This window comes from Mizuhopecten yessoensis, unplaced genomic scaffold (genome assembly GCF_002113885.1).
Source record: "Mizuhopecten yessoensis strain PY_sf001 unplaced genomic scaffold, ASM211388v2 scaffold5343_1, whole genome shotgun sequence".
Taxonomy (NCBI): Eukaryota; Metazoa; Mollusca; class Bivalvia; order Pectinida; family Pectinidae; genus Mizuhopecten; species Mizuhopecten yessoensis.
This window is the reverse complement of record NW_018406001.1, coordinates 71,648-87,670: the sequence shown is the minus strand read 5'-3', so window position 1 is coordinate 87,670 and position 16,023 is coordinate 71,648. Positions and strand designations below refer to the sequence as shown.

The 16,023-nt window shown below is 39.4% G+C and overlaps 2 protein-coding genes across 4 annotated transcripts in view; one reads left to right on the top strand and one right to left on the bottom strand.

Moving 5' to 3' along the window:
- Nucleotides 1-1,600: 1,600 nt before the first annotated feature.
- LOC110450588 lies at nt 1,601-15,193 on the top strand. 3 transcript variants are annotated; one of them, XM_021498190.1, is made up of 5 exons: nt 1,601-1,993; nt 4,120-4,411; nt 5,470-5,628; nt 8,257-8,304; nt 13,903-15,193. In XM_021498190.1, exons 2-5 carry the CDS (start codon nt 4,174-4,176, stop codon nt 14,625-14,627), a joined length of 1,170 nt encoding a protein of 389 aa, XP_021353865.1. In that variant the 5' UTR covers nt 1,601-1,993; nt 4,120-4,173; the 3' UTR covers nt 14,628-15,193. The 3 variants fall into 3 exon arrangements, with proteins under 3 accessions (XP_021353865.1, XP_021353866.1, XP_021353867.1); XM_021498191.1 differs by having other exon boundaries at nt 1,604-1,993; nt 4,120-4,405; XM_021498192.1 differs by lacking the exon at nt 8,257-8,304 and having other exon boundaries at nt 1,605-1,993.
- Nucleotides 6,356-16,023, bottom strand: part of LOC110450587 (7-dehydrocholesterol reductase-like) — a 67,602-nt gene continuing 57,934 nt past the window's right edge. The window contains exons 3-4 of the mRNA XM_021498189.1: nt 7,441-7,573; nt 6,356-7,175 (exon numbers count right to left, since the gene is read on the bottom strand). Coding sequence (XP_021353864.1) covers nt 7,090-7,175; nt 7,441-7,573 — 219 coding nt within the window. The 3' untranslated portion in view covers nt 6,356-7,089. The remainder of the gene's footprint in view (nt 7,176-7,440; nt 7,574-16,023) is intronic.

The following is a 16,023-nucleotide window of genomic DNA, read 5'->3' as shown; positions in this document are numbered from 1 at the left end:
CCGTAACACTTCCCCCACTTAAACAGTCCTGTTAGCGGTACGGCAGGTTGCAATGCGTTTACTGCGACACCTCAGATTTTACATTCCTGCCCATCACTAAGTGACAGGCAGAATCTATGCTTGTACAGGCTCGATAGATGGCGCGTCAAGATGGGCCCTGTAATGTCCTCGCTTGTCCAACTTGCACCAGCTGGTCGTTATACAGGGAATGACGTTTTTGCAGACAGTCGGAAATCAACTCAAACTCTGCCTCTGGACTTATGACAGCCACAGAAAATACGTATGCTGATAAAAAAAAAATCAATCGGCATTTGGTGAAAAAGGCATTTGTTTGATTTTTGACCAGTCACTGGTATGATTTACAAATTTCTTTGGGAATGTGATGCGATTTGGGCCACCAAAGACTTGAAAACTTGACCGATATCAAGGAATACGGTTCTTTTAGTAGGTATTCCACTACCAAATTCATTTAGTACAAAAACGATGGTTTATTTTTGCTGATTTAAGGTTGATGTTCTGATTTTTATGTGAATGTGTTAACTACTTTTTTTTCATTGGTATGTTATCACAAAATACTGAACACATCCATCTTCGCAAGGCTTAGAGACGAATCCTTCCAGTCAGCCATGCTACCAAGATTGGTCTCGAGTCCGGCCTCGCCCCTAGGGACTTGGCCCATGGGTCAATATATTGTAACGATTGAGAACCAGATATGTAATTTCTGGTCTTGAAGGGATCGGAATACACTCCTGATTCTAAGAATGACCCCGGACGTCCTGTCGACCCTTTTGGACTTATTCCTTGTTTTACGGACGAAGAAATTACCTTGTTTGATTTAACGAATCCTTTTGTATATACCTGGAATGCCCATGTTGTGTGCTGTAAGAATATAGGAAGCCACGTGAGCCTATTCTCGGTCTTCACTTACTGATATATCTGTACCATATTTGACATAATTTAATTCGAAAACTACCAGGTGGGCTATTGAGGCCTATGTGCTTCAGATAGTGATACATTTGGTGACAATATGTGTAGACGTCTTGCTACTGTCCTTATAAGCCCAACTATCATCATTTATATGTGTCGTGTTATCAACGATCATTGAAATATACAATTCGTGAACAGTAACAAGTGTTCTCTAGCATAGTAACATGTGTACGACAGGCATTACTGTGTCACGCTATTACAGAAAACAAAATGTATATGATGTTTACAATTGGTCACATCAAAGTGCAATACATGTGACATCAAAGAATTAATATTAAACTCTATAATATACAAATCGATAAGTGAGGTGGAAGGCCAACATACCAAATATGCAAGTTCTTTTTGCAACACGCATTCAGTTCACAACAACAGAACCACTTTTAAATAATGCATACCCAATAATATTGTTAACTTAAAAATACCGATTCCCATGTGATAAAATCACTTGATATGTTTAAAGCGAAATTCCTTATCAACGTCACCAAGAATGCAGCGAATTATGAATCTCGAATGTTAATCAATCAATTTATTTTAGCATTGTTACAGATCAACCGTCAAAGGTTAATAATTTCTACGACGAAAACGCTGTTCTCAGGATATGTGAGATCCTGAGCTGGATACCTGACTTGTTCTCAGCGTGTAGATTTCACTGTTAGTATTGTTACACGTAACCTTGACCCTTGGACCTATCAGCGAATTTACCACATTTTTGAGCCGTGTGATAAAACATTTAAATTTTCACACGCTGTTTTTCCGTATTGTTAGATCCGCTCCAGCGGTTACGCATAAAGTGTTAATACTCGGGTCCACGCCATTTTGTATGCTTCCCACGCCAACCAAGAAAGCCGGGATTTGGCAGACGACATGTAAACAACGAATGGTAACTCTGGGAAAGAAACATGCGGTCAGGATTGTCCAAGTGGTCAAGATGTAAGGCTTCACTGGGGTAAAACTGGCTGGATAAAAGCTAATAAGACAGTGGACAAATGGACTGTACAGGCCACAGGTAAAATGTTAATGAGACGTCAGTTGGTACTTGCAGCGAGATTTTCCTATGAATAAAGTTACAGTTGTTACAATGATATGTAATGTTACGAAATGACATAAATATATATATATAAGTATATGCTTCGAGATTCCGACATGCAAAGCGTTATGTTAACGGGCAGTACAAGGTGCACTTGATTAATACGTACTGAACACAGGAAATCATTAACCATTCATCTTCCCATTAGCATACCCGATGTATCACTCGATTGTTCCCGATACCCTGTACTACTGGGTGTCCAGGTCTCCGCAGAATATATCAACTTCCTATTTCTCAATCGGAACACCCGACCCATCCCGACATAGTTGGATTATTCAGGTACATGCAAACAAGGTTTTGTATATCGTGATATTTATAACTAAGCTACATGTATATGGTAACGGTATATCCATCAACAGTGCTTGTTGAATCACAGAGCATTGTTGTCGCTATTATGAAATTAAGTAATAATATTACGTCTTCCTAGCTAAAACAACATGTGTAATGTTTTTGTATACATGAGAGAAGAAGGGTGGGGGGATGAAGAGTGTTGAAATAGTGTGTGTTAAATCATCCTCTGCTCATCCTTCAGGTCAGGGATCGAGAAAATAATACAACTGCTGTTACCCACTGCATGTATCATAGAAGACGACTAAAGCGGTAACCCCCTGCAGAATTGGGGATTTGCTTTTGTGCCCTCTACTTGGAGACATGAAAGCGATCAAAATAAATATGCTGCACCAATTTTAATAGTTGGGATCTTTATATTTCTCTCTACTTCTAACTCCTTTCTTTTTCCTATTGCCTTGCTTGGCAATACCTCAATTTCGGCTTTAATGTTGAACGTTCGCCCAGGTAAGGAAAGCAATGGGTTCTGTCCCCAGGCAGGGACATACAAAAGTCCTTAAAACTGGAAGTTGTTATTCCCTGCTTAGCGTTCAGCATTAAGAGAAATGGCAACAACTGGTTCACCCGTTGTCGGTATACTGTGACTAGACGGTGTACTGTTCTGGGTGCCTTCGGCATGGTATTTCAGTGAGATATCACTATACAGACGGCATCAGATCCGCGCTATCACAAGGTGGCAAACACTCATGTAGGCACGTCCTTAAATTTCGGATAACTTAAACAAGATTAAAACTGCAGAGTATTGAAGTGGACGTAGAAACAGTGTCTCGAACTTTTATGTGACATATGCATATTTAGTATGTGAGCATCAATGGTTTGGTTTGGTTTAATTTTGTTTAACGTCCTATTAACAGCTAAGGTCATTTAAGGACGTACCTCCATGTGTGTATTGTATGCGTGCTTGCTTGTGTCTATGCAAGAGTATGTTGTTGTGCTTGCCTCCTTGTGATAGCGCGGATCTGATGCCGAATTTATAGTGCTATTTCACTGAAATTCCATGCCGAAGGCACCCATCACAGTACACCGCCTGGTCACATTATACTGACAACGGGTAAACCAGTCGTTGCTATTCCCCTAAATGCTGATCGTTAAGTAGGAAAAAACAACTACCATTTTTAAAGACTTTGGTATGTCCCTGCCTGGGGACAGAACCCATTGCCTTCCTCACCTGGGCGAACGCTCAACATTAAAGCCAAGAGTAGGGTGTTGTCAAGCAAGGCACTAGAAAAATTTCCCGATCCCCCACCTGAATGGTATCTATAACTTGTCTGCAATTAAAGACACATGTAGTAACCCAACCGCGCTAGAACCGTTTAAAGACGAATATCGGTTTGTTTAAAAACTTCAAAGGATTGGTAATGCAGCAAACCGGTGGTTTTACAACAACTAAAGTCACGTGACAACGGTATTCAAACATGATTTTAGTGTCATCTCACTGAAACGTCATAACCTGGACACGGCACCAGGACACTCGACCCGGTCAGCTACCTAGATAAACACAGTACTAGGATACTCGACCAGGTCAGGTGCACTAATTAGTTTATTACCTTTTATTAAAAACTGAATACTGTAAATAACAGAAATCAGCCTCGGCTTATACAGTCAATAATTTTCTCCTCGGAAGGAGATTTCTTTGGCCTACCCTGAGGGTAAGAAAGATTCTTTTAATATGAACACCTGTCTAACCTTTCTTTCAGTTGAGGTGATCATACTTACCACGGAATTAGATTATCTAAGTCCGTGGACTTAACATGATGCTGCAGTTGTACCGGAGCCCTAGTCTGTGGTCCGTCCTTGCTCTCTGCGCATACGCACTGAACCTGTTGTTCCACGTGATTGCCTACTGCTCTGACCAATGGGCAACATGTACATTCAAGGGCAGGCACACATGGTTCGGACTCTGGCAGGGATGCTGGACTGATGACGTCACTAAAGAAACAATGTGTTCGAACAGCGTTTTCCAACACCCTTTTTTCAATACAGGTAAACGTAAGTGTTGTACATGTAGGTATCGGCCCGCAAAAACAGAAGGTTCAGCTTTATTAAATAGTGTATAATGTGTATATCATATTTATTTTCGTATTTCATATTTATCTAAATCGAGTTACGATGTAAGTTCCGAAAGGTACACTCTTTGGAAATTAGAACTTGATTAAGACCGAATTACGTAAAGATGGTGAAAAGGGTTACGAGTTTGGAATTTTTGTTCTACTACTTTTCCTCATAATATTTTCTAATGGTCGACATCATTGCTATATATTCACATACAATTTCATTCAGGATGACAAGTTTGCTAACTGATAAAAAAAATCACACAACTATGCTTTCATAGTATAATTTAAATATTTTTGATAATGTTTCATGTCAATCAATAAAGTTTACTTCTCGTAAATGCAAAACATGTGTTATAGTACAACATGATTGTCCATATTGAAGTCAAACGGTCAGAGTTGATACAAGGAGAGCTGTGGTGGGCATTCCTTTATCACACGGTCAACGTGTTGTTCATGAATACGTCTAAGTCAGATAGTTTGCACAAGAATTTATGTAAAACGAATAATTGTGACGTCAAATATAATATGAAATTGAAATGACTTCACAGACTGTCAGATAATAGTATGACGTCTCGTGTAAAATAGAATCTCTGTAAGATCCTTTAGGCCTACTAGTATTCACATGGTTCGCATCGAGGCCGGCATTAGCAGACTGGCGATGAGTTCTGTTCTGACCAAATAGGCATGCTTACCTAATATTTATATTAAATTATCAGGGGTCATGAGCGATTTTTTTCACATGAGAATTTGAACAGTCCCATAATGAAATGCAGAAAGATAACAACTGTGAATGATATCTTTTTTATTTATTCTCAAATAGTTTTCGGTATTATCGTTTTGTGATTAGACAGTTGCACTCTTTTCAATGTTCAAATGAACTAAACGTTGTCGGACGATTGATGTTGGCCGCCATGTGTTCTGACTTTTAATCTCGATACTTCTGTGTTTGTCTGGAGAGTTGTATACCCTGAACCTTATTTTGGTCTATTTCAGACACAGATTGGCACAAAGGTGCCCAAGTTCTGATGACTATTTCCCTCATCGTCTTGTTATTCACGGAAGTCGTCCTCATTGGTTACGCATGCGTGGTGAAACTGGAATCCCACAAACCCCGGATGATCGGAATGCTGGTGGGGCTGTCTATTTCCGAAGGTTGGTTTACATTTTACTCGTCATATGTATTGTTGTATCATTTGTGTTTTAAGAAACTTCAGTTAAAGTGATAATTTTAATCATTTAAGAGTAAAAATATGATAAAAATCTGCCAAGATTGTAATTTTTGCGCAGAGCTCAATGATTACACTGACAAGGAAGCTCCAAAATTACATGGTGTTTTTTTGCTATATCGTAATTATGAAAACATGAAGTTTCAAACCTTATACCAACGTGACGTTTGTGTTATTAATGCATGCGACTTTGACAGCAATTCGTATTGACTGGATAACGTAACACTAGTGTAAATGATATGTACACCACCGTATGTAAGGTAACGTAAGTTTTGTAAGATATTATTCTTCATACAGTAAATACAGTGTACCTAACCACTACTGCCACTTACCATCAATGCCACTCCAGGGGTGTGATAAGATTTCACCCCTGATTGCCTCTCTGTTTTGTTAACCCCTAGCAGTGATGGCATGAAGTTGTGGTGATTTGTTTTGATTGCTGCTTAGTTCCCTTGTCATCTTCCGTCTCCTTATCCTAGCGTTTTCTGTATTTTGGAATCGTCTTCAGAGATGTCCGCCGCGGAGCTGTTATAATCGTAACCTGTCGTACTATAACTGATTTTTCAATACGCCATTGCTGCTGCTACAGCTTACTGTCTGCTGTTAGTGATTGGAATACTGTACCAATCATTTTATCAATTCTTTATACCAAAAACTGTAACAATTTATTTATTAGTCATCCAGTTGTTTCCGTACTCTTCTGTCACTCATACCAGCCCACGACACGTTCCGTTGTGTGCACTGCTGTTTGAATTCCTGTCGCTTCCTCTCCCTCATATGACGTTACACTGTCTGCTTTTGATGATACAATGGCTAAGAGCTTCTCAGTACTGTGATCAGGTGGTACGATCCTTGCTTTATCATATTTTATATCTGTTTACTGTTGATATCTCTCTCCACTCTGGTACCCCCGGTCGCCTGGTGGTTACGAAAACTTCGTAGATTCCTTTCAACACTGGCACATTGTTTCTCTGTTCCTCCTGCCCGGAACCGTTGAAATAAGCTTGACTGTTGCAGTATCAACCGTCTTGTCGACCCTTTTATACTCTTCCTTTTCCTAAGACTGATGATAGTGATAATAGTGTTTTACTTATGTTTCTTGTCGTCTCTTCATCGTCTATTCCTGATTGTCATCCAGTGTTTTTCTTAGAGGTCACGAATTCACATTTTGAGGCGTAGACAGGGGGATACCGGAACACAACCACAATATTACTAAATGTAAATACATCGTCCTGCAGTCCCTTTCTTTACAACTGATTCCCGGCCTCTTTCCTTGTGTTAAGAACATCCGAGGCACATATCATTCTGGGATCCTTTTTACTCCACAATGAAGATACACACTCAACCGAAGCTCCATGCTAATATCCGCGATTGCGCGCTTTGTCTTCTATCGTAGGAAAGTTTTTTTGCAACGCTCGGTCAGTTTAATGTTACCCTCACAATTACCATGAATGGATTTTTGACGCCAGGACCCTAGAACAAAGAGAGAAACTGGGCGGAAGTTTGTTTTGACAATATCTGGAAAGACTGTGTCCAACCACAATCCCATTGTGTTCAATCAAATATCCCCCCTTGCATGCATTCCCTTTCATTTGATTTCATTTCTTAGTGCTTTACCTTCCGACTTGTCTCTAAGCTCCCTTAGGACCTTTTTCTCAACCTATAGCGTTCTGTGGTGAGGGCAACGTGGTATATCGGCAACGCATGAGCAAATAGATTTATTATTTTAATTTGATACCAGTTGCAAAATGTCCGAGCACGTCAGTCGTCTGTGTTGTTTTCCAGCAAGTCGATGTATCCCCCTCTCGATACTTAAATGTGTCCTCTTTTACCACGAACCATTTCTTCATTTTCACCTTGTCTGATGTTCCCTATGAAGGAAAGGATGATCATAATGCTTGAAAATAAAAAGAAACGAGAGGAATCCATCTTTTATACTGATAACAAAACATGGAAAATATTTCTACATGTACCTACAAAGGATTGTCTTCTTTAGATAATTGACTTTAACATCATGTCTGATTGTAAAACAAGCCTGATGTCAGGTAAGGTACTGTAATAAATTGATATGGATTACAAGGGTAATAGTTACATGTATTAACTAGGTAGTTCCTATGGTTCACAGGTTCTTATCACCCGGTGAATTAAAGACACATGCAAATGTTAATTTGGGATAAGATACATTGCATTTTACGGGATTCATTTCCTGGCTTAAAATGGCCCTGAACTGGTATCACCATGAACGAAGAGAAATGTCTCATCTAACAAACAAACAGTAAATATAATCTTGTTGAGAATATAGATGTAATACAGTTCTTTTGAAACCTATATAGAAATTTACATTAGATATTTTTTACACAATCATTTGGCATCGGTGTACTCGAGACTCATCAATTGTCAAACAGTATGGCCCAAAGCGTGGATAGCTGTAGTTGAGGCGTAAAACCTGAAACGTGTACATAAGAAACATAATGATATGATATAATTTGTTTAGATGAGAATTTCTTGTATAGCAAAGGATTGATACTTGGCCACTGTTCATTGTGTGTTCCAGGGGCCTTCACGCTGGTCAGTCTGGAGCTGTACCGAAACGAAGCTCAAAGTAACCACTTATTCAGTGACGTCACTTTCGGCTATGCATTTGTGTGTGGAGCGCTTTCCGTGATTTGCAATATAGCGTTTCTCGCGTGTATTTGGAGGGACAGTGGTTGGACGCCATCATGGCAATGTTTAAAACACAGACACAAAAATGAACCCAACAATGCTTGCTTTGCTGTTTGTGGTAATCCCGCAGATGATCAAGATGCTGGATGGTAATCCCGCAGATGATCAAGATGCTGGATGGTAATCCCGCAGATGATCAAGATGCTGGGTGGTAATCCCGCAGATGATCAAGATGCTGGATGGTAATCCCGCAGATGATCAAGATGCTGGATGGTAATCCCGCAGAGGATCAAGATGCTGGGTGGTAATCCCGCAGATGATCAAGATGCTGGGTGGTAATCCCGCAGATGATCAAGATGCCACCTCGATAGATAGGATGACGGGAAATATATAGATATATGGTGATGATTTAAGTCTCCGATCAAAGTTTGAAAACTTCTATCCATTGTAACTCTGTCGTTTCGTCTTTACATGTGATACTTCTGTCTTTATACGCGTTGTTTTGTCTTTCTATCCATTGTAACTCTGTCGTTTCTTCTTTACATGTGACACTTCTGTATTTACATGCGTTGTTTTGTCTTTCTATCCATTGTAACTCTGTCGTTTCGTCTTTACATGTGATACTTCTGTCTCTAAATGCGTTGTTTTGTCTTTCTATCCATTGTAACTCTGTCGTTTCGTCTTTACATGTGATACTTCTGTCTTTAAATGCGTTGTTTTGTCTTTCTATCCATTGTAACTCTGTCGTTTCGTCTTTACATGTGATACTTCTGTCTTTAAATGCGTTGTTTTGTCTTTCTATCCATTGTAACTCTGTCGTTTCGTCTTTACATGTGATACTTCTGTCTCTAAATGCGTTGTTTTGTCTTTCTATCCATTGTAACTCTGTCGTTTCGTCTTTACATGTGATACTTCTGTCTCTAAATGCGTTGTTTTGTCTTTCTATCCATTGTAACTCTGTCGTTTCGTCTTTACATGTGATACTTCTGTCTCTAAATGCGTTGTTTTGTCTTTCTATCCATTGTAACTCTGTCGTTTCGTCTTTACATGTGATACTTCTGTCTCTAAATGCGTTGTTTTGTCTTTCTATCCATTGTAACTCTGTCGTTTCGTCTTTACATGTGATACTTCTGTCTCTAAATGCGTTGTTTTGTCTTTCTATCCATTGTAACTCTGTCGTTTCGTCTTTACATGTGATACTTCTGTCTCTAAATGCGTTGTTTTGTCTTTCTATCCATTGTAACTCTGTCCTTTCGTCTTTACATGTGATACTTCTATCTCTAAATGCGTTGTTTTGTCTTTCTATCCATTGTAACTCTGTCGTTTCGTCCTTATATGATTGATGAAATGAAACCGGAGTATAGAGCCTGAAAACATTGTTTTTATTTTGGTCTTACAAAACTTGTTAGACAAGACCACGTGTTACCCCAGCTACATGGCAAAGACAAACTAATCTTTAAAATACAACACCTATGTGAATGCATCTCAAATGCAATGTATGTGTCTCAATAGACAATAAAAATGTCACCAATTATCGCCTGTTTTTGCTCACAAATATTACTCATCAATGACGCATATTGTAAAATAAATGACACTCAAACGCGATTGCTTATAGTTTTACATTCTTTGATCAAAGTGGCGTGCGGATAAATAAAGTTGTTTCCTGTCCTTAAAATGTGCCTCAATCCATTTTGATATGCTTCCTCTAATTCCCAGTGCTTCACGTCTCTAATCACTTTTGGGGGACAGTATTAAAGGTTAATTGGAAATCTAGATAGACAATACCTATACAGTCGCCTTCATCGATCATCTTTGTTAAATCATTTAGAACCTGTAATAGTGGCCGAGTGTTGATCTGCCCTCACAGAATCAGTATTGATCTCCATGTAGAGGTTTCCTGTAATAGTGGCCGAGTGTTGACCTGCCCTCACAGAATCAGTGTTGATCTCCATGTAGAGGTTTCCTGTAATAGTGGCCGGGTTGTTGATCTGCCCTCACGGAATCAGTATTGATCGCCATGGAGAGGTTTCCTGTAATAGTGGCCGAGTGTTGATCTCCCCTCACAGAATCAGTATTGATCTCCATGTAGAGGTTTACTGTAATAGTGGCCGAGTTGTTATTCTGCCCTCACGGAATCAGTATTGATCTCCATGTAGAGGTTTACTGTAATAGTGGCCGGGTTGTTGATCTGCCCTCACGGAATCAGTATTGATCTCCATGTAGATGTTTCCTGTAATAGTGGCCGAGTTGTTGATCTGCCCTCACGGAATCAGTGTTGATCTCCATGTAGAGGTATCCTGTAATAGAGGCCGAGTTGTTATTCTGCCCTCACAGAATCAGTGTTGATCTCCATGTAGAGGGTTCCTGTAATAGTGGCCGAGTTGTTGTCCTGCCCTCACGGAATCAGTGTTCATCTCCATGTAGAGGTTTCCTGTAATGGTGGCCGAGTTGTTATTCTGCCCTCACAGAATCAGTGTTGATCTCCATGTAGAGTTTTCCTGTAATAGTGGCCGAGCTGTTATTCTTCCCTCACGGAATCAGTGTTGATCTACATGTAGAGGTTTCCTGTAATAATGGCCGAGTTGTTGACCTGCCCTCACGCAATCAGTGTTGATCTCCATGTAGTGGTTTCCTGTATAGTGGCCGAATTGTTATTCTGCCCTCACGGAGTCAGTATTGATCTCCATGTAGAGGTTTACTGTAATAGTGGCCGGGTTGGTGATCTGCCCTCACGGAATCAGTGTTGCTCTCCATGTAGAGGGTTCCTGTAATAGTGGCCGAGATGTTGACCTGCCTTCACGGAATCAGTGTTGATCTGCATGTAGAGGTATCCTGTAATAGTGGCCGAGTTGTTGACCTGCCCTCACGGAATCAGTGTTGATCTACATGTAGAGGTTTCCTGTAATAATGGCCGAGTTGTTGACCTGCCCTCACGCAATCAGTGTTGATCTCCATGTAGAGGGTTCCTGTAATAGTGGCCGAGTTGTTTTTCTGCCCTCACGGAATCAGTGTTGATGTCCATGTAGAGGTTTCCTGTAATGGTGGCCGAGTTGTTGACCTGCCCTCACGGAATCAGTGTCGATCTCCATGTAGAGGTTTCCTGTATAGTGGCCGAATTGTTATTCTGCCCTCACGGAGTCAGTATTGATCTCCATGTAGAGGTTTACTGTAATAGTGGCCGGGTTGTTATTCTGCCCTCCCGGAATCAGTATTGATCTCCATGTAGTTGTTTCCTGTAATAGTGGCCGAGCTGTTATTCTTCCCTCACGGAATCAGTGTTGATGTCCATGTAGAGGTTTCCTGTAAAAGTGGCCGAGTTGTTGATCTGCCTTCACGGAATCAGTGTTGATCTGCATGTAGAGGTATCCTGTAATAGAGGCCGAGTTGTTATTCTGCCCCCACGGAATCAGTGTTGATCTCCATGTAGAGGTATCCTGTAATAGAGGCCGAGTTGTTATTCTGCCCTCACGGCATCAGTATTGATCTCCATGTAGAGGGTTCCTGTAATAGTGGCCGAGGTGTTATTCTGCCCTCACGGAATCAGGGTTGATCTCCATGTAGAGGTTTACTGTAATAGTGGCCGGGTTGGTGATCTGCCCTCACGGAATCAGTGTTGATCTGGAATCAGTGTTGATCTCCATGTAGAAGTTTCCTGTAATAGTGGCCGAGTTGTTGACCTGCCCTCACGCAATCAGTGTTGATCTCCATGTAGTGGTTTCCTGTATAGTGGCCGAATTGTTATTCTGCCCTCACGGAATCAGTATCGATCTCCATGTAGATGTTTCCTGTAAAAGTGGCCGAGTTGTTGATCTGCCTTCACGGAATCAGTGTTGATCTGGAATCAGTGTTGATCTCCATGTAGAGTTTTCCTGTAATAGTGGCCGAGCTGTTATTCTTCCCTCACGGAATCAGTGTTGATGTCCATGTAGAGGTTTCCTGTAATAATGGCCGAGTTGTTGACCTGCCCTCACGGAATCAGTGTTGATCTCCATGTAGAAGGTTAGTTTGCTCTATGAAGTCCATTAAACCATCCCTTATAGTTGATTCCATGTTTCATATATATATATAGTACTTTTGGATAAATACCGTCTGGTCTAGAAGCTTTCAAGGTTTCTAATTTCGATAGTTTCTCTATGATTATTTTCTTCTATTATATCAACATGTTGGAATTCTAAATATTGAACTTTGATTTGAGCGTCAGGGATGTTGAGGAGATTCTCTTATGGGAAAACATTGTAGAATAATCTGTTTAGTTCACCAGCCTTTTGCTTATCTCCAGTTACTATGTTGCCATCTTTAGATTCTAATATAGCTAATTCTGACTTGGTTTTTGTCTTGGAAGTATGAATTTCCAGAAGCTTTTGGGGTCTGACCTAAACTCGGAGGCACTCTTATGTTCAAAATCATTGACTGCTTGTTTCTGTATATTAGTAGCTTCGTTCCTTGGCCTTCTATACCTCTCCCAAGTAATTTCGTTTTTGTTTCCTACATATTTAGTCCAACCTTTCCTCTTTGCCTCAATGCCGATATTACAGTCTCATTCATTCTTGTGTAACTACAGAAGTATCCAAGCGTAAGACACTAAGGTGTGGTACATGTCTAGTGATTACTTATGTCTTTAAAAATGGTTTGAAATACTGTGAAGACTAATTAATTGTATATCCAAAAAAACGTAATTTATGCGATAGTTTGCTCTAAATGAGCAATAAACTAAGAACACGTATCAGTGTACATAGACGGTAACAAACTAAACCTAACTCTCTACATGTTAATTAACAAATTCATGTGCCGGTGATAAACAGTGGTTAGTGCATTGAATATTTTCAATGGACCATTTAGTTATAAATGCCTGCCAATGTTAACGTTTCGCTGCCGCATAATTGACAATTGTCATGAAGCAAAACATTACTCCGTGATCACAAGCTCCAAAGAATGGTCCATTTTTTTCGAGAGCGAAACCCTTCGCTATCGAAGATGATATAGATGTCTTTAGAAACCCAACACTTTGTCAAAGATGATATAGCTTATCGTACTCAATAGGTAATTTTGACAGGACAGAACAGAACTTTATTGAACATTCAGATCGATACAAACGATACGTGAGCAACAAACAATATAAACAAAAGAAAGTATTGGATTAGGTAAGTTAGCCTGGAGACTGAAATGCTTGCATAACACATTTCAGAAAGTTACAAAGTTGTTTCAACAATTTCATATTAGTTGAACGAAATAGTTCACGGTGTTTGATAGTATTTGGAAGTTATGATAACACATTACTTACGATATAACCTCAAACAGAGGTGCTGAGGTGGTGGTACATGTATTACATGGCATACATGGGTGGATATTTATATACAGTGTTCAGAGATGTCCTTGTACTTATAAAAATGTATGCCAAAAAGTTAGCCTTTACAAAACCTGACATTATAAACCGCCATGGTCTTTTATATTTTTTTCATGACATACTTACCTGATATCTGGTTTAATGTCTTACTTAACAATTCAAAACGTATGTTGTTTTCTCGTCACTTTCCAGTATGCATTACCGGCATCGTCATCCTGATGATAGGGACCGAAGTTGTGATGCTGGAGAACGGGAAGCTGTCTTGGGGCTATTGGATAAAGTGTGCTGGCCTGTTTCTTAGCCTTGTCACGTTAATTTTGGTGTACAAAGACAAATACCATTTCTTCGGAAGTAGAACTGATTTGGTGACACACAGCGAAAAGGCTAGTGACAAAAACGACTTTGATAATCTGGCATTTACTGATCGGGGTTCGGACGAGTTTTCCGGTTCCGTGATAACGTCATCTATTAGACTCTCGTCGAGTGGCGGCCTGGGAACCTTGGACAGAGTTTCTTCTCGTAGTTTATCGTGTTCTGATATCGTCACAGGAACGTCAAATGTCAATTACGCCCAAGACTTGTGCCGGACAGCTTCATCGAGGGGTCGCTTTGGTGGGTCGGCAGACAATGTTGCCAGGACTTCTCATGTTATGAACTTCAAGGATTCTAGACAGGCGAACACATTCAGCACTGGATTGGGGGGTTCGTGCGATAGAATTATCGACATATCTCGTGTAAACTATTTACAGGAGCCAACACGGAGAACTTCCGCGGACAGTCTAACAGCGAGAACCGGATCTGTTAATATGAATCCAAATCAAAGTGATGAAATTACAGCTCAGAGACAGCAAAGAGATGGTAACAAATCTAGGAATCATCGTTTATCTTCAAGTAGTTCAATCGAAAGTGACGTATGATTACGTCATTCGGACATCATCGTACTGGACGAAAGATTGCTTTACAAATAGTTCATGGAACTTATTTACGAACTTTAGTAACCTTCCATAAATTAATCAACAGTTACAATAATACGGTCACTGTGACCTAGTTAAACTACTTGATGATAGCAATAATACAATATTTGACAGTTGTTTATCGAAAAATCTTCATTTTTTTATGGTTTGCTCAATACATAAATAACGTTCATAATCAGAAAAGATCAGTTACGTATGTGTTGTTTTCAGTCTGCATGTTAGCGCTACAGATTTAGGGACGATGTTGTCGGAGAAATGCTGGTAAATATAGCATTCATCAATTTAATATGAATATATGCGATGTGTTTTATCAAATTCAACAATAAATCGTAACTTTAAATAACAATACAATGAGTTGTTTAATTCATGGAAATTGTTAACAAAATAATATAACCGACACTTATATATAACGAGAAAGCTTCGTGACATCCTTCGTTTCATTTGCCACCTTACTTATCGCCAGCGTTGTTCATTTAAGCATTGAACTGTTTTTGTATAGTATTTATGATCTATTTGAATGACACAGCTTTGCAAGCAAACAACATAATGCGCGCCATGCAAATATAAATATATTCCTATTAGTATGTCATCAGTATTCCTATATTTACATTTGCATGGCATTGTCACTATATAGCCTCTTTGAAAGCTGTGTTTTTGATGGGACTTTAATTACCATGCATCACGAGACACAATTCTTAGCGTGTGAATACAACACTGAACGGAACTACAATATCCAATAAAAATAAACATGACGGCTGCTGAAATATCGCTGGGCATTGTGAGATTTGACAATGTCATTGTAAATTTATGTGCAAAAGAAAAAAATAAATAAAAAAACACCTTTATTACAACGAAAACAAGACCAAGGTCTGCATATATCATACAAAATGCACATCGGTTGAAATCACCAATGCCGGCAATGGAAACAATTTTAACACTCATGCAATTTATCAAAAATATCGTCTGTTACACTGCACTGATCAACAGGGGTTCGATACAAATGTCAGAGTTCTATTGATAAACTTAAATCACCCTATAGACATATCATACGCAATTGTATTAATACTGAATTGTAGTATAAAATTGAAGTGTTTGTTAAATTTCAAAGTACTACTTTGTTCGCCAATCAGCACGCGACCATACGCTGTTCAAACTATTTAACGAAATTGTGTGGACTGTCGATAAGGCGGGCATGTTTAATTTTAAATATAAATTATAAGTTAACAAAGAACATAAGAGGCAGAGAAAAAGTAAATATAAGTATTGAACTGTTTTTGCATGGTATTTATGATCTATTTGAATGACACAGCTTTGCAAGCAAACAAATCATAATGCGATC